The 18,659-nt window shown below is 37.7% G+C and overlaps 1 protein-coding gene across 2 annotated transcripts; it reads right to left on the bottom strand.

Moving 5' to 3' along the window:
* Positions 1–1,426: 1,426 nt before the first annotated feature.
* On the bottom strand, positions 1,427–18,344 carry mapk11 (mitogen-activated protein kinase 11). Of its 2 annotated transcripts, XM_055153617.1 has the most exons (12): positions 18,063–18,343; positions 9,208–9,337; positions 9,068–9,126; positions 8,311–8,422; positions 7,806–7,835; positions 7,343–7,390; positions 7,137–7,251; positions 6,991–7,062; positions 5,256–5,335; positions 4,391–4,469; positions 4,049–4,222; positions 1,427–3,325 (listed from the first exon to the last, which is right to left on the bottom strand). In XM_055153617.1, exons 1-12 carry the CDS (start codon positions 18,173–18,175, stop codon positions 3,252–3,254), a joined length of 1,086 nt encoding a protein of 361 aa, XP_055009592.1. In that variant the 5' UTR covers positions 18,176–18,343; the 3' UTR covers positions 1,427–3,251. The 2 variants fall into 2 exon arrangements, with proteins under 2 accessions (XP_055009592.1, XP_055009593.1); XM_055153618.1 differs by lacking the exon at positions 7,806–7,835 and having other exon boundaries at positions 18,063–18,344.
* Positions 18,345–18,659: the final 315 nt, after the last annotated feature.

Below are 18,659 nucleotides of genomic sequence, written 5' to 3'. Positions count from 1 at the left end.
TGGTGAAAGAGAACCATGTATTTCCTCAAATGTAGATTCAGTTAGGGTATATGAAAAATCTAACATTCCATTTAAAGCTTTAGTATTGATGTTTTTAAAATGTTTTCGCTTCAAATAAGCGAAAACAGTTTGGAATCACATTTCAGTTTACTGTCATCAACGCAGTGACGGCAGAACCAAAATTAATTGAAATGAAAAAAAAGAATATAGTGTCGGCACTCCTGTAGTGCTACGAATGTTACGAATGTTGTTCATGTTAAGACCTACCACACTGTCCCATAGGCTCCCGTCCCGATCTGCTTCAGGTCTCGGTACCGCTCCGGGACTTCCCACGCGGTTCTGTTTACCTCCTGCCGGTAGAAGCCCGTCCTGCTGGAGCGCAAAGCCATAGCTCACTGTGAACGAAACCAGGGCAAGCGGTGCGACTATTCTGCTACTGAAACTTTGTATGCAACATAAGCAGTTTCTCAAACGTCTAACTTCACGTATTCACAGAAAGTTTCAGGAGAATTCCTTCAGACGCCCCAGACACGCATCGGCACACCCCCCTTGCGCATTGTTTTGGCGTCCCTCCTGTAGCCTTGGGCAGTCCCTGGGTGTGTTCACAATGAGATGGGGCAGCCTCAAACATCTGCCCACCCTCATTTAATCCCCTTGTTCCTAGTTTGCGATTGTTTCCGATAATGTGTCTGGAGTGACTGCCAACAGAGGGCGCGCGTATTTTTTATTTTTTTTTAAATTTGATTTGATTTGATTTTTCAGAAAAAATGCCACTTAGACTTAATTCCTTCACATAGCAGTGCCTGAAATAAAATGGGGTTTTACAAATATTCAGAGCCTGTCCCTGTGCAAAAATGTTGTCAAAGGCGGTTGACCGGTGGCTGATGGAGATACAAAAGGCTGAAGTTCACCACCCACGATACGGAGATCATGGCCCTGCTAAATAACTGCTTTTGTTACTTAGTGTTTTGCACCGTAAAACTATTTGCAAAGAAAGAATTACATTCCAGAGAAGTACATATCAAAGCTGATCTGTTGCAATATTCGACAGATCCATTTCCGGCTCATTATTGTTGTGGTGGTGGTATACATATTCTTAATGTTTCTACTGAATGTGGCGTGATTTGTCTGTGTGGGACAATATTTTAGAAACTAAATCATCTGATAAATGGTATAACAATATACAATAACAGATCTTCAGTTAATTTAAGCAGCTAAAACATTTGACCTGGTTCTGTATTTTCACCACCAGATGTCAGTAAAATGACTGAAAACAACAGACTTCACTTCAGCTCTCAAGTAAAATCCGTATACTGTAGTGCGTTATTGCTCTACTTCAGCTAACATATAGTTTAAATATATATCCTTGCCAAATAATTGATTAGAGACATATTGGTATTAAAAAGATTTGTATTTATTTCTCTCAGGCCAAGACTTGCAGATGGATGAAGGCGGCATTCACCTCAGGTAGTCGTGACTACATGCATTTCCAAGTACTCAAATACTCACAGTACATACATACAGTTATAGTATACATTCAGTTTGCAGGTACTATTCACATTCACCATTTACATTGCCCATTTTACACCAAACATTCAAAATAAATCCCAAGTTTTGACACCTCAAAATGAGACAAACAATAATGTCCACCAAAGTGGGTAAAGGCTACAAGAGAATCTTCAGACTGTACCACTGAAAAAAATAATAACAGTTAGGTCATAGGTAGCTTTTTGTGATTTATTTGTTACTTTCCTGTGTTGTTGAAATGAATCCTTCTACTCCTTTAGTGGATTACAAATTTCCACAAAATATCAAATTAAAAGTTTTCAGAAGTAATATTGCAGCCGTTATGTTTTAAGCATTGTATCCAGAATGAAAGACACTACTTAAACATTCAGTGATGAAAAGATTAAACTTGCATACATTTGACATAATTTTTCTTTGCAAATATTAAGTGTTTTATATTGTTACTAATTAATGAACTGAGTGACATAAGGAACTCTTTGGTCCTATGTGTGGAACCTGCACTGGACTGCATTATACATTAGGTAGTCATCTGTTTTAATAACCAGATTTGGGCTCATAACAAATATTTAACTTTTTGGTTATCTGTTATCTGTTATAAGCTACTAAGTCCCTTATGTACAGCAAGGACAGATATTTTTTGGGGAAAAAGTTAGTCATTTAGAATAACATTTGATACAAAGTAATTACAGATAGTGTCAAAATCTCTGCTGACTGCTTAATCTTGTAATATTAAACCAGATCATTTATAAACAAACATTTGGATTGCAGTTATTATGTGGATGAAGTAGTTCAGAGAAAGTGAGAAGTTTCCAACAGTACACACAGACAGACCTATAGTCATATATTTTGTTAATATGAGTTTGGTTCATGCAGTAGAGTATGGTGGTTAATTGCAAAGCAGTTTTAGTGATAATGATGTGATATAGCAGCAAGCCATTGATATACACTGATCAAACATAACATTGTAAACAGGGCTGCACAATATCCCAATCAAATGAAAGTAACACATCACAAAGACTTCATTTATTTCGCTAATAGAATGCCCTCTGCAAAGAACGAAGTATCATGTATTTTTATAGACAAATCAACAAACATGTTCTGAAATTCATGTGATTCTTGTATTAGTTTGTCATGTGATTCTTGTATTAGTTTGTCTTCTCTGAATGCTGGAGTTGTTTGCATTGCGCACTCTGAACAGAATCCTACTTTTTAAACATAAATTGAAAATCAAACTGCAATTGCAATACTTGACACAAAACTGGAATAATTTGTGCAGGCCTAATTGTAATTATCTAAATATATACGGCCCATATAAACAACTGATTAATTATCCTGTTGTCAACCCTTTGATTGGTTCAGGGGCTCCCATTTCTTTCCATTCAGTCCTATATGCTTACAATGCTATGGCTGGCTGTGTATATTCTAGTATTCTAAAGCCATTGTAGTTGATGGTCCATATGTGCTGTCACTTTGGAAATCCTAGAGTGCATTTTTCCTTCTTTGTAAACAGTTTAAGTTGCATCCTTGTATGAATCCTTCCATTCATAGTCATCCCTGAAGTCCAGCTTTCTGATACATTGGAGATTGTCCCAGTATTTTGCTCAGATGAACCTGAAGAAGGCAAAACTGAGCAGGGCATATTCTTGGCCTTGGTCATAGGTTTATAATCATACTCATGTTCCAGTCTTCCTTTCACTTAGAATGAGTTCATAGCCATTAGAGGCTTATTGCTCTGCCTGAAGACTGTCACCACTGCAGACTGGAGTTTTAAAACTGTTCACCTCTTCAAAAACCAACTCTGTAAACATAATAAAGAGCATTACTGGATATTAGCGAATACATATCAATATAGTCTGAGTTCCAGGGCTAATAACATTGAGTTGAATCTAATTTTCAAAACAACTTTAAGCATTCCAACTCACTGGCTTACACTTCCCCCAGATCTGAGTTGTACTGACACATCACTGTGCTTAAAGCGTACTTAAAAATATGCTGTGATCCATAACTTTATAATGAAGTCAACTCTCCGGAACCTCAAACACAAATGCAAGCTTTCACACTTTCAGACCATCTGGTTTCAGAAGCTTAGTGAAATGTACGGTGTTAGTATATTCTATTTATTTATTTATTTATTTGGATTAAGTAATGCAATCAAATATACTTTTATTTATACACTGATACTTTAGATTATATGCACTGCATTACTTGATAATAGAATATGGCCACATAATGTGTTTTATTTTAGTGAATTGCCATGAACAATAAATAACATTATCCAAACTATTTCAAAGATGTAGTGTTCATAATGTAAGTATATAAATCCAATTACTTTATGTTTCTCAATCTGTGATACCACTGATTTTCAATTTTATTTTCTGGTATAATCCTGATTTAGGCCTGATTTAGATCTGGTTGTACAATGTATTTTCTTAGGTGTACTTAGTGCAAAAAGTTAGAGAACCACTGCAATAACTGATCTGAATCAATCCTTCCTTTTTACTGTAGTAACTCTGCGTCGTACCTTTCCATTCCTCTAGGGTGCGGTCTTTGCTCTCTAGAGTTTGGTCATAAGGTGGGGCTTCGGGCTCGTCCTCTGGATCGTGGTACTGTGAGAAGTACGGGTGGGCCAGAGCTTCACTCGCCGAGATCCGCCCATCACAGTCCAAAACCAGCATGCGCTTTAAGAGGTCTACGGCTGTGTCGAAACAGACCAAAGACAGAGTATTGGAAATAGAAGCAGAAATATCCTTTTAGAACCATCTGAAAAGCTATTTGGCATCATGTAGACAGCAACTTGAGATGCAGTGGCCTTTGTGAATTAAATTAAAGACTTTGGTAATCAAATCAACAGCAAATCGATCACCTAGAGGGTTTGCTCCTCTGAAGATCTTCTCCAAGTCTTGTGGGGGCATGTAGGGCAGAGACTGGATGTATTTCTGTGCCTGTAACAAAGCAAAGTTTGGTCAGTCATTTGATTATTTAGCATTTATCAGAATTTGATACAACCTTTTGGCAAGTTAGTCTTGTTATTGAAACTTGTATAACTTTATATCTAAATAATACAACGTCTGTATAGTCCCTCTCATCCAGGTTCTGTGTCCAGTTCATAGAATTAAATATTCTTTTGAAATAAATTATGTAAAATATAAATATGCTGTTGCACTGAGGTGTGAAGCTGTTGAAATGGCTGCTAGCTGTTATTAGTTGGTCAGGCAATTTGAGTGCAATTTGAGGACAAGTCCTGAGAAGATGAAAAGGAAAATAATACAGATTACTCAAATGTGAGTAAATTAAACAAGTCATGTTTTTCATGAAGAATATAATGAGTTTAAAGATATTAAAGACCTGTATTTTATTTTATTTACTGTGGCCCCATTGAGGTATTATTGCTTCTTCCAGGGCGTCCTACTGCTCTTTAAAACATTTATGGATGAACAGAAAGCTAATGCAACACAGTGGATGTGGTTTCTCGTAGAAGAGCTACATGGAGTATAGATAATGCAATAACAATAAATTGTTATCTGACTCTGCTTTCATTTGTAGTGACAAAGTGTTGCTATAGGTTCTCCATCACACCCTGCAGTGACACATACAGACAATTCACTTAACTACTGTGTCCCCAAAGGCTAATCAATCACATCACTTACCAGGTTAGCAGGGGATGGCCATTGATTTAAACATTGTCAAAGTGCACCCCCTCTTTAGATCTATACATTTACACCACTTACATGTTCAGAGCAGATTTTTTGCAGTAGATCTGGTGTTGGGGTCCCCACCACCTCCATGATTCGTTTTAGTTGGTCAATATCTAGTTTCACAATAGGTTAAGGGGAGGTAACGTTAGAACATGCAATTATATACATGCAACAACACATAATAGAGCCCGACCGATATATCGGCCAATATGGGCACCTGGAGACATATCGGCTATCGGCCGATATGCTTGCTGATATGGGCCGATATTTCACGTGGGCATGTTATACCTCGTTATAAAGCTTAGACTCTCTACATTATGTTCATTTAATCAAATTTATAGACAGATCAATGTCCTAATATGTGGCTCCGAATCAGTATTTATTTGCGTAACGTAATGTAATTTGTGTCCGTACTGTCCCTGAACACACCACAGAGTCACGCCACTTCACTCACGTGTTCTTGTTTACACCCGCAGCGGTGCGCAACACTGAGATTATTTTCTTTTTACGAACAATCGGCTTGAGTCTGGATTAAAAGGACTTTTATTAGTGCAGACTTGTGATGTGAGGAGGAGCCTGTGTGAGCGGTGAGTGTTGGAAATACATCGACTTTGAAGCTAGTTTAGGTTATCTGTTAGCGATTAGCTGCTGTAGCTCCCGCACATAAACAGACTGTTTTCTATTGGTCTATTGTAAAGTGACTGTATTGGCCGTATATTTGTTCCTGGACCAGCATTGATATGTAAATGAGCTGTGAATAGACGTGTGAATGATCCACATTTATGCATATAATTAATTACCGCGGTGCGCACGTTTTTACGGCTAAAGGCTAATAGCGATTGTTTATTTACTAGTTATGGGTCGGTCGCGATCGAAGCGGCTCTTAGAGCGAACAACGGGAGCATGTTTCTTATTGGGAGCCGTGTTTTCTCTTTTTCTCACTTTTTCTCTTCAAGCCGCTTGTAGACCCGTAGTTTGACAGCAGCAGCGGCTGAAAACGAAACTTTCAGAAATCTGCGTGTGCATAGGATAAAAAAAAGGTGCATATTTGGCTGCAGTTCAGCATAAAATGAATAAAGCAGGACTAATCTTGGGCTTGAGAGAGAGATGGAGACCGAGTCCCGACACTCAGTCCTGGTTCAGTTCTGGTTTAGTCCTGTTTTACACATGGTTTAAATCTGTTTTAGTCCTGGTTTAGTCCTTTTTCAGTCCTGGTTCAGTTTTGGTTTAGTCCTGCTTGCAACAAAACAATCAAGAGTCGCTTGGGAGCCGAAAGAGCCAGCTGCTTTTGTGAGCCGAGCCAAAAGAGCCGGTTCTCCAAAAAAAAAAAAAAAAAAATGGAATACCCATCACTAGTAGCTAGAATGTGATGCAAAAATGCCATTAGGCCAATCTACTGTATGTAAATATGATGTTAAGTGTCAGAATAACGATAAATGTTGCCTAAATAAACCCAATTTAGAATCCATTAGAGCCAAACCTAAGTTTTTTAAACAATTCAAGATTTACAGTGAATTTTTACATCACTAAATATATCGGCGATTATATCGGCTATCGGCAGCGCCAACTCCCATTATATCAGTTTCATATCGGCCACAACAAAATCCATATCGGTCGGGCTCTAACACATAATAAACTACTTTATTATATGATCTCTAAATATTCCCCAATAATGTTAGTGCCATTGGTGTAGTAGTTAGTAATAGAGGTAAAAGTGAATCAAAAAAAGTATAAAAGTAGTAGCTGATGATATTTAGTAAAAGGATACAGTCAGAACCAGGAAACAGAACCTTTCCTTTTATAAGCTCTCCCATGATGCATCCCACAGACCATATGTCAACTGGAACACAGACAAAATAGTTTAGACATGTAGACAGTGCTCATTCACAGCAGGATTTATAGTATTTTCCTCACCATTCTGGTTGTAGTGCATCCAATTGAGCATGATCTCTGGCGCTCTATACCAGCGAGTAGCCACGTACCCTGTCATCTCATCATCTGTCTGTCGGGCCAGGCCAAAGTCTAAGATCTAAAAATCACAAGTCAACAGTGTTACTTTTTATCTTTATTCAGCAGTTTGTTTAAGTAAAGAGCAGAATATCATAAATGGTGAATCTTACTCTGAGTTCACAGTCCTCATTGACTGCAACGTTACTGGGCTTTAGGTCCTAGGAAGAGGGAAACTTGCTTTGTGAAATATATTTGACCTTATAAGGCTTATTATACTCTTTATTAATAACACATATTTGCAATTACCCCAGCAGAATAATGATTGCTTTTATTAGTGAAGGTTATGTGTTTAATGATTTATTGGCTTACGCAACTGAATAATTTCCTCTATGAAAAAATAAAATGTTCCGATTATCTTATCTTTGTTTACCTCGAGATACTAGTATGCCTATGCAGAAGAACAGAAGAATATTTGCATTTAACATGAAATAAATAAAATTAAACAACTGACAACTTCATGTAACAATAGAGGGAATTCAGTTTACAGACACCAACAAACATGTCACCTCTATAGATTTAGTATGCACATTTTCTACCAGATTACGGTAAAGTAAATATCAGTCATACACTTACTCTGTGTATTAATCCTGCTGAGTGAATGTACTGTTCGACAGCACATGGGCAGGGCAGTGGAAGAGAGGAGGGAGAGGAAAGAAAGGAGTCAATAGGTCAATAGTGCAATTCACAAGAGCAGTCTAAAGAAAAAGTGCTCTGGTTTGCTTTACTGTAAATGACTGGGCTTGCTGGTTAATAATAAGACAAATCAATATATTCTAACTAACACAACATTCATATTGCAATAACGGTACAAAAGTAGTCACCTTTAGTAGTCAACCTTTAATAAGATTGTACCAGGCCCAGTGTTCAGTGTGAATTTTATGAGCATGATTTATTACTAATCCAGACTGGTTAATCAAGTAATAGGTGGAAATATTGTAAGTCCAGCCAGTCCGTATCCAGCCCCACTAGAAGAAACCATCCTAACATCTCAATTACAAGTTAAAGACTGCTGAACTCTTTACTCCCATTGCACAGCATATTGCATATGCAGCAGGTAATTAGTGATGCGCTAAATTACCTTGAGCCCTCGGAGGAGCTGGTAGATTAAAAACTGTACATGTTCGTCCGACAGTCTCTGAAATTTCACAATGTTGTTGAGGTCGGCACCCATCAGGTTGGTCACCAGGTAGCTGTGGTGAAAGGGGAGACAAAGACATAAGAGTGAAGCAGCGTCAGAGGGGAAAGACAGGTTTAAGGGGGGAGGGGAACAGTGGCTGCCATGGAAACCAGCAGACATCTCCAGAAGTGTGTGAACCTCATCAACATGAATGAACCAGCATCAGTGGAGACAAGGCACATATGGAACTGTTTCTTGGACATTCGAACAATTCTTAACTTATAAATAACCTGCACTTTGTAAGTTTTCTGGTGGAGGGTCTGCCACCTTTTTGTCTCTATAAAGATGGTTTTGCTTTGCCTAGAATGTTCCACAATATTGCATTAACGTTATCTATCTTCATAAAGAGAAGCAAGTGTTGCCATGAGGCCAAGATACTGGGAAGATCTGTGGAGAGGTGACCTGCTCAAAGTACAAAGGCATGATTTTCACCTGAATTTTTTGCAATAAAAAAAAAGAAACGTTTTGTTTAATGCACTGCCCCACCAGAAAAGTTAGTTAGTGCATCTTTGTCTTTTGTTCCATTGCTAAATTTAACGATTTGCCAAAATGCCTTACAACAAGAAAGTTATGGATTTACAGTTTAGCTTGCCTTATTTTATCATGTAAAATATAAACTAGCAGAATAGGATATATAAATAGGATCACATTGACTCACAGCTCATTAAAATCCTCAAGAGCAGCAGCAGGTGTGAAGACATCCAGCAGTCCTATTACCTGCACAGACACAGGCAAACAGGGTAGATCTAGACCAAACATGTATTTCTGATATTTTTAAATACTTACAAAAATACCTACATTCTCGTGTTTCATGTGTTTGAGTAACCTCAGCTCTCTATATGACCTCCGACTGTGGATTAGGGACTGGAACGGTCTGGATAACTTCTTCACAGCAACTTTCTGACGCAGCACCACGTCATAAGCAGAACTAGGGAAAGAACACATAAAGAACATATTGAGTTTGGAGTGGTATTCAAAGAATATATCCTAGAATATGCAACTCTTTGCCCATTATTTTAGGACAGGTGTAGAGCAGTCACATCATCATTTTTAGTTTTGGAATCAATACCAATCTGCTGTATCTATCTTCTAAATTTTTTCACTTGCCATTTGACTTTATGTCCTCTATTACATCCAATACAGGCTTTTTCATGGCCAGTGACAATATTGATTTTTTGAGGCTAGATCCACAGACTGAGCAATGCAGTTACTTTTTGCAATAAAAAGTGCAAATATTGGTCAATATATTGGTCTACCTCTGGGAATTCTGGCTAATAGCTTTTAAGTGAAACACTTTTTTACTATAAAACAATGTATATTGTGTTTTAACAGCTTTATCTACTGCCCCCAATCATTTTTGGAAACTTCATTGCAAACTAGGTTAATCTGCAGTTTTTTGGTCACAAACACTTGATTCTATGTTAGTGCAATAGCGTCTGTGATTGTAAGTACTTGGTGACATCACTTTAACCTCAACATCCTTAAATTACCACTTCACCACTTACCACAAACCTTTACATTCCCATAGAGGAGTTGAACATCTTAAACTCTGCTACCTCTAGTGTAACTTCCTGTCTGCTTCCCAGTCCTTTCATTTAATGCTCTCTTTATCACCTGTCACTCTTTTCTGACTCATTAGTCTCATGTAAGTGTATCTTATAACAAGAAGCAAGTGAGTAAAAAAGAAAACAAAAATTGTCAGTCAACTGTACTCTATGGGATAGACAACCAAATAAGTCGATAACACATAAAGAGTGAGAGGATGTGGTTGAACTGGAGAATTGAGGTTGTCAGATTCTGCAAGAACATGGTGTTGTGTTCCTTCTTTTGAAATGTAAATGTCATTCCGAATATTGTATGCCGTATTTTTTCTCCAGTCCGCTCTTGTCTTTGCCAATGTCTCTTCACGCCTGAGAACTGTTCAATGCAATACCGCTGTCATACAAACAGGAAGGAAATGGGGTCAGGATTGAGAAATCTTGCAAAAGCAGTGCACATACAAACCAGGCAACAGAATACATATAGTTTTAATAGCGGCCACAACGATTTCTGTGTGTGGTGTTACGACCCAGCTCTGCTAGGGACAGGGGGAAGTAACAAAATAACCAAGATGTAGAAATAGTAAAACTAAAGCTGTGATTTACTTAAAAGAATTGTAAGGTAAAACTAAAAGAATGATATTTACAAGAATTAACAAAAAGAGGCTCTAAACAGAGTAGCTAAATGTATAACTAAAAGTATGCTAACCAAAACAGGGTATACAAAATGATACAGAAAAACAAAACCAGTCTAAGTCACAAGGACTATAGTGTCTCAACAAAATACACCACGAGAGACACAAAGCCAGCAGGCAAGTCCACAGACAGACAGCTGCCATGAGTGGCAGGGGGCGGGTCCTTTTATAGGGCTGGTCCTCCAGGTGTAGGCCCAAGATTGGTCAGGTGTTATGGCTTCCACCAATCAGCAGGAGGGTCTCCAGGTGCTGTCTTAAATTGAATCCTCCAATCACAGCCATCTGTAGTCGGAGGCTTGCACGCGCACAGAGATTTTTAAAAATATATAGACGGAGCCAGAGGCCCGTGGCCATAACATGTGGTTGCATCATTTATTATGTTTTTTTATTTACTAGCCCAACATACGTTTCTTTCTTTTATCAATATTTTTCTTGACAGTTTTATATTGGCTTTTGGAGGTAACTTAAGCTTATCTTGAAAGTTCCCACTAGTCTGTCATGGGATCGATCCACATCACCCAGAGAATGGTGGAGGCTGACCAGTAGGAGGAGTGGACGGAGAAAAGAAAATGCAACCATATAACATTGCTTGGCCTTATACTCTTATCCTCCAAACTAAAGAAAGTGCTGTGCTATAATACAATGTAATTATCAGTCACCTCACTGTTTATTCTGAAAAACTATTACTTATTATTGTTATTCCCACTTTATTTATTGTATGTAACTGTAGCCTATACCTTTGTTGCAACAGTCCAGGCAGAGTCGATCCATATGGTTCAGTATTCATCTGGTGCCCGGATGCCCCGCCAGGCTCCAGAAGGGCAGCAGCCTGTCTGTCTGATCTGAGCCAGGCCTATCCCTTTTCTGTGCCAGCTTCCATACAAGGGACTACTGCTGCTGCATGGTGAGAGCATGGTCATTGATTACTTCACTTTAGTCATAACATTATTTATCTCTGCTGCTAATGGACTGAATGAAAAAAAAAAAAAACAAAAAAAAAACAAATGTGTGAAAATTTATATTAAGAGAGATTATATGCCTACATATTAATGCAGCCATATTTGCTCATCAAAGAGAGCTTTGTTTTGGTACAAAAATGCTGTAAATTAAAATCTAATTAACTAGATTTTGTTCAGAATGATGATAAAAAACTGGAATAAAGCCACTAAACTATTTGAGCTTTGAAAAAAGTGTCTTAAAATATTACCTTTTTAAATTAGGTTTATACCTTTTCTACAAGTTTATTGACTGAACAGAAGTCATCATTTGAAATTCATCTTAGAACAGCCATAATTTATATGATATAGCTACCTTTCCAACTCTCCGATTCAGATGTTTGAGGGAAGAAAAAATGGCAAAGCTTACTCAGAACGTGTGCAGAAATATTTGATGAATCAATAACATGCAGTTTAGCCAAGATTACATGGCTGTTTTAACAGACACATGCAGCTTGCATAGATTTGTGTCAGACATATGATTAATTACCACAAACCCAGTGTTGGTCTGTTCTCAGTCTATCACCTTCAAATAATTGTGACAAGCAAAGACAACAATTTTGACATGAGAAAACCAGGCAGGCGTGTTTGATTCATTTTATCCAAATGGAAGGCTTCATGCCAGCTCTATATTATATGAACAGATGTTACATTTTATTCGGAGAGCACATAAAACAGCTGAGATGGGCCCACTGCATATGTTTGCTATATACACAGTGTTGGGGAGTAATGGATTACATGTACCGGAGTTACGCAATCAGAGTACAAATTATGAGTAACTGTGTTCAGTTACAGTTACTGTTTCAGTGAGTGGTAATTGGATTACAGTTACTTTGTTGAAATAAATGGATTACAAGGCAGTATTTTCCTGTTTTTACATTTTGGGCTAAACCAGGACTAAAACCAGGACTAAACCAGGAGTAAAACAGGACTAAAACAGGTCTAAACCAAGTCTAAAAGCAGGACTAAACTAGGACTAAACCAGGACTAAACCAGGTCTAAAAGCAAGTCTAAACCAGGTCTAAACCAGGACTAATCCAGGACTAAACCAGGTCTAAACCAGGACTAATCCAGGACTAAACCAGGTCTAAACCAAGTCTAAACCAGGACTAAACCAGGTCTAAACCTCAACTAAACCAGGTCTAAACCAGGTCTAAACCTCAACTAAACCAGGTCTAAACCAGGACACCTAACAGTAGGTGAACATAATTTCAGGCAGCAGTGATCTCATATAAAAATCATTTCTCTATCAATAATATTTTTAATATGATTAAGTAAAGACTGGGCTTCTTATTTTCTTTTATCAGATAAAACAAAACATCGTATGTTCAGATCCTTGTCTTTGCTTCTCTACAGTAAAAAAAAGTCTGTTCATGGAGACTTGGGCTCAACAGACAATTTGAAGAGAACAAACATGAATTTTCAGGATGTGGTTGCTACATTCATGTCATTTTAAAAAGCATGACAATATCAAGTAATCCAAAGTATTCAGATTACGTTACTCACTTTAAGTAATTTAATGGATTACGTTACAAACTACATTGTGGGGGATGTAATCTGTAATCTGTAGGTGAATACATTTTAAAAGTAACCTTCCCAACACTGTATATACATGTCAATTATATTCTCCTAATAGAAATGCATGAGTCTTGAATGATAACTGTACAGATAACACATTGTTTTAGCTTTCATAATAATTTGGGAAATTTTATTGGTACACACATTGGTAAAAACAGAAGTTCCATCTGAAATTGGTAGTAATATCAACTGTAGTATTTGCTGTTGTGAGAATAGGGCAGAAGTACAAAACAAGGAACAACTGTACTAGTACACAGATAGTATACTTGAGTAATAGAAACTATAGGGTTATTCAGTATTGGTATTTCAAACTTCATCTTCATCTGGGTACACAATATATAGCAAAATGTATGACCAGAAAGGAAAAAAATATAAGCAGTCAAAATTGACAAATTGTAAAATTTGTGCTTGGGTTTACTGAACATTGCTCCACTGAATTACATAATTCTGTTCAATCCTACCCTAAGATCCACAGCATCTGTCTCGTCTTGGCTCTAAAACAAAGAAAACAACACATGATCCTAACATTCTCTGTTCACAGTCCCATAAGAGACAGCACAGTCAGGGATGCCATTTTTACACAATGTAACAAAAATATTCCACCCTGAAGAATAAAACAAATATTCTGAAGAAGGAGTATATTGGAATTGCAAGTCAACACTGGATATAATAATCACATCTTTTAATATGACATTGCTAACAAGCATCCAAATTAGAATTAATGTACTGCTATTTGCCCAGGTTTTTGGTGCAACCAAAAGGGTCTATGTCACAGCACCCCTCCCCCTGCCTGTGCTAATCAAGTCATCCCATGAGAAAGTCAATGACAATGGATGGAGATCAGCCTCAACAATACAGGTCAGACAGGGGGACCACTGCAGGAATGTGCTTTGTAACCGATAGCATCACACTATAACTATAACTTAACTTTACACATGGAGGCATCAAAGGTCCTGTACCATCTACCTTGCCCCAGTACAGATATTATACAAGTAGCTATTGAGATCAAAATAAGTCTGCTGCTTGCTGTCTGCATCTAATTATTAAGTATGAGTTAGCATGCTAGTCATTGTTAGCTTTCCCATCATGGCAAAACTCTGCTCTGGTCTCTGAGAGTTCGGAAAAGCACTTATAAACTAACTGTGGTGAATAATTGGGATGCTTAGAATGCATGTGGTAAGTGAGGGCTAACTTTAGATAACTGCTTTTAATCACTTTTTCCCTTTTTTCAGACAATAAAAATCAGGTACAGCATCTTTACACACATCTATCATGCATTTATTTGATAACAGGTGTTTTTTATTGCCAAAATCATAAAAAACATGCAATCTTGCTGTGAACACGTCACCTCTCCACAGATTGGAACTGTAACCTGGTTCGGTGGTATCACTTGCTTGTCACCAGGGAATGGAGACTACACTCCAGGCAAAGTAATATCATCTCAGTGAAGACAAGAAATGCCCACCAGAAAAGTTACATAGTGCGCCTTCAAAGGTCTCATATTTATGTTGTCTCCTCATCAAAAACATAACTGGAATTGTATTTGTTTCATTCACACATTTAAAACACAAACCCTGCATATTTCAAACAGAAAACACTCTGTTCAAGGTTTTGATATCATGTGGTAATTCAGGAAGTGCTCCACTGTGTTTTTAAACTCAATTCATCTTCACTAGAATCATTTTGATAATTTCAGCCCTAGAAATGCCAATCTCTACTGAACTAAAGGTAAAAGGTAGCTGTTAACTTGAAACTTACCACTACATGACATCACAAGGTGGAACAGAGCATTTTGAGCTTTGGAGATGTAGACAGACTAACAATAAAGAGTTACTAGTTCACATGTGTAAAACAAAATAAATTTTTAGGTATTATCACATGGCTTAAAGCTCACAAGAGTCAATTTGATGTAATATAGGACCTTAAGTGTATTGCAAAAAGTTTTGATCCAGTTCAAAAATAACATGACTTATTCCATGTCTCTATCTAATTATATTATTGTGTTATTTGTGTTTTGACCTTGGATAGCCTTGGCTATGGCTTGACTAGGCCTCTTGAAGTGCTTAATACTTTCTCAAATTGTGCACGGCGTGAAAGTTTGGAGAAAGAATCTTTGCTTGGGGCAAAAGAGAAGTAAACAGGCTCTGTGGCTGATGGTTAAGACAGTGGTTATTTTACATGCTGCAGAGTAAATACTGGATGAATTGTGCAAATTGAAGATGCGAAGTCAATATAATTTACTTCAGTGATGATAAGCGGCTTGCTCTAAAGTGCAGATAGTGTGCATAACATTCTTGGATGTAAGAGCTGCATGGGAGGAACTAATGATCTATTTCTCTGGCTAATATGGCAGTTTGAGGCTGAGCTATTCCGAGTGCACTGTATAGAGTTTCACACTGGACTATACGCAATGGGTGTCCATGTACAACACCAGCTATAAAATCACTTAGCTGTAAGGTGTGCAAGTGTACCATTGTTTAAATAAACAGAGAAAAGTGTGTAATGAGAATAGAGAGAATAATTAGACTAACATTGGAGTGCATCCAGATGAGAGTGGAGTAAGATATTCTGTAAACTAATCTGAGATGAAGCCTAGAAGTAAATTTTGTACAATTAGAGGTTATCAGAATTTTACTATCTGACTTTTTGGAAAAAAAAATATAGCCTTTTAGAAAAAAAGGATGCCTTTTTGAAAGAGTAATGTATAGAAAATAGTGCCTATGGTTATTAATATTATTGTACTGGCTATGCTAAAACAAAAAAGATGTTTGCCCACATAAACCTACATTTATAGGTGTTATGAGAGACATAGATCTTGCTACATGCTTACAAAAAAATCATACAGCATTGTATTATTGATGCGGTCATTTGAACACACTCTTGGAAATAAATCACTATTTCACTCCACAAATCATTCCACCTGATAAACCACACCTCTTATTCTTTTGATGCATACCTTGAAACTGTCCAAAGACTGACATAAATTTAACAGGAAAAAGGAACCTGTTTTCCTATATGTGCCAATACTATGACCAAACTAAAATGTAAGCAAACTGCATCTAAATTGCTCTACAGATTTACTACCTCCTCAGATCTTATCCTCTTTCCCAGCACATTCCCAGCACACTTTCCGAGGTATACCGCCAAAACAAGATCCACTGACAGTAGTTATCACTCTCACACTTCACCGTGGAAACCTGAGCCTAATGCCAGAGATATGTCTGACAAAAGTGTACAACAAGATTAGGTGTACAAGATTATATTAGGTTAGACAGAATTTTGTACCACCCAGGTATACAGTGTTTTTAATAAAATAAATACATATCTATTATTCCAAAATCTTAATTGGAATAATAACTTGATCACTGCATGACAAACTAATCTAATCTAATCTTTTCCCAAAGCCAAGTTGATCCAAATGTTGCAGATCTTATTGTTTTCACTGCCGGTTTCAGATATTTCCCATATACTCTGCAAGTCGAATTGGTCTCCAGCCAGTTCAATGTACTTTATATAGATTACTAGAAGGAAATAGACTATTTTAGAAACAGCTAGGCTAATTGAACATTTGTAGGAACATTACTGTCAGCCAATGATAGACCACAAATGCAGCAATGTAGCTTTAACGGTTTGTCCAATCACATTAGACTTGTGGTGAATCTAATGGTCATGTATGTCTTTTGTAATATGGCTCTCACATCGACTTTGAAATCACTAAAAAAGATACAATTTCACAGTAAGATGAGCCACATAGAACAGCCAGTTACACATTTCTCTTCTTTACTGTAAAATGTGAATGCGTAGACCTAGTTAAAGGTGCATTAAGCAACTTTTCTGGTGGAAGGTCCACTACCTACTTGTCTCCATGGAGATGTTGATTGTTTTGCCTGGAATGTTCCATGTTATGACATTAAACATATTCATCCATTTATTCATTAAAGGTCTTTCTATTGCTTCTGTGAATGGAGACGACTCTCCACAGATCTGAATTGTAATGTGGCGTAGTCATGTCACCTGTGTGTGTCTCCCTTGTGATAGATTTAATCTGTAGTGTGAAAGATTCAAGGAATTACAATTCCTGGAGGCAAACAGGTGGCAAACCCACCACTAGAAATGTTACACACTGCACCTAAGTGATCATGTAAAATTCTAAATGCCTTATACTTTTAGGTGGTTTCAAGGTTTAGAAAATAAAGTTTTACATTGAGGATTGTTGAGGATTCTAACCCTGAATGCAACTGTCAACATTTGCTTTAGCAGGCTATAGAGTAGTCTTCACTGAAACCCCATGTTTACATCAATATTACAGATTATTCATTTAAACAAAAGCATATTTAATTCATAATCTGTCATAAATTACCACTGTACTGTTAAATTATTTTGGTGTTACAAAGATGTCTATTTCATTATCAGATGTGTAAAAGTATCTTCCAGGCTACAGTGCATTAACCAGACTACTTCTAGTCATATCTGTTTTATTAGTTTATTTTATTTTCACCACCTTAAAACTCAACATAAGAATTCCCCCCATAAATAAGAAAATGTATATGTTTGTTAACCTCCATTGGAGATTATTCCAGAAATGACTTGGGGACATTTCCCATCTAAGTACACAATTGGAACAACACAAATTGATTGAGTTGACATAAAGACCTATAGGTTTTCGATTCAGTCTACTACACAAGCTAATTACGCACTGTCAGTGAGAACAACAACACTGTTAGACAGCGGACCATAGGCTTGGCACTGCTGCGCTACTGCATCATACCACCAGCCTGTGTCTCCTAAAATACTGTGCTAGTGCCTCGCCCCTCTCCACACGCACCGTGCCCCAGACAAACACTCACCACACGGAGCCGTACGCCCCGGAGCCCACCGGCGTTAGGTTCTGATAGCGCTCCGGTACCTCCCAGACGGTCTTATTCAGCTCCTGTCGGTAAAACCCCGGTCTGGCAGACATGTCCACGCGCTAAACAAAACACAAAGGGATGAAATATAGAGTGAGCGGGAAGGAGAAGGGCTGCACGGGAGAGACCAGGGTACATGGAGCGGAGGATGGGCTGCTGACTGCCGCCACGGCTACTACCGCTGCTGCACACGCGCTAGAAGCATCTCTTTAACTCCCCCTCTCATCTCATACGCCTATTGACCAGGAAAAAAGTTGTCAGTTCTTTTTGCCAAAATCATAACAACTGCAGTCAAGCCAATATGCTTTCTTATGCAAAGAATCCTAAAAAGCCATATGCAAAAATGAAATACATCCTATTAAATAGCCTAGATGTAGGCTAAAGACATTTCATGTCATGGTTAAATTTGCGTGAAATGCGAGACTCTAACGACATCTAGTGTTAAACATTTGTCAGTGAAGTTCTACATTTTGAGACTCAAAAAGGAAAGGAGTTGTGAGATTATCATTCCATGCATGCTACTCTCTTCATACAGTA

This window comes from Boleophthalmus pectinirostris, unplaced genomic scaffold (genome assembly GCF_026225935.1).
Source record: "Boleophthalmus pectinirostris isolate CB_2022bp ecotype Guang Dong unplaced genomic scaffold, ASM2622593v1 HiC_scaffold_18, whole genome shotgun sequence".
In the NCBI taxonomy this organism is placed as follows: domain Eukaryota; kingdom Metazoa; phylum Chordata; class Actinopteri; order Gobiiformes; family Gobiidae; genus Boleophthalmus; species Boleophthalmus pectinirostris.
The sequence above is the reverse complement of the archived record's forward strand: the minus strand, read 5'-3'. Positions and strand labels throughout refer to the sequence as shown.

Coding starts and splice junctions, on each gene's coding strand:
- mapk11 (XM_055153617.1), bottom strand. CDS start 18,175: ATGTCTGCCAGACCGGGGTTTTACCGACAGGAGCTGAATAAGACCGTC. Junction 8,423..9,067: donor CTTGAGGATTTTAATGAGCT/GTGAGTCAATGT, acceptor CTTTCACCACAG/CTACCTGGTGACCAACCTGA. Junction 7,252..7,342: donor ATGAGGACTGTGAACTCAGA/GTAAGATTCACC, acceptor TGTGATTTTTAG/ATCTTAGACTTTGGCCTGGC.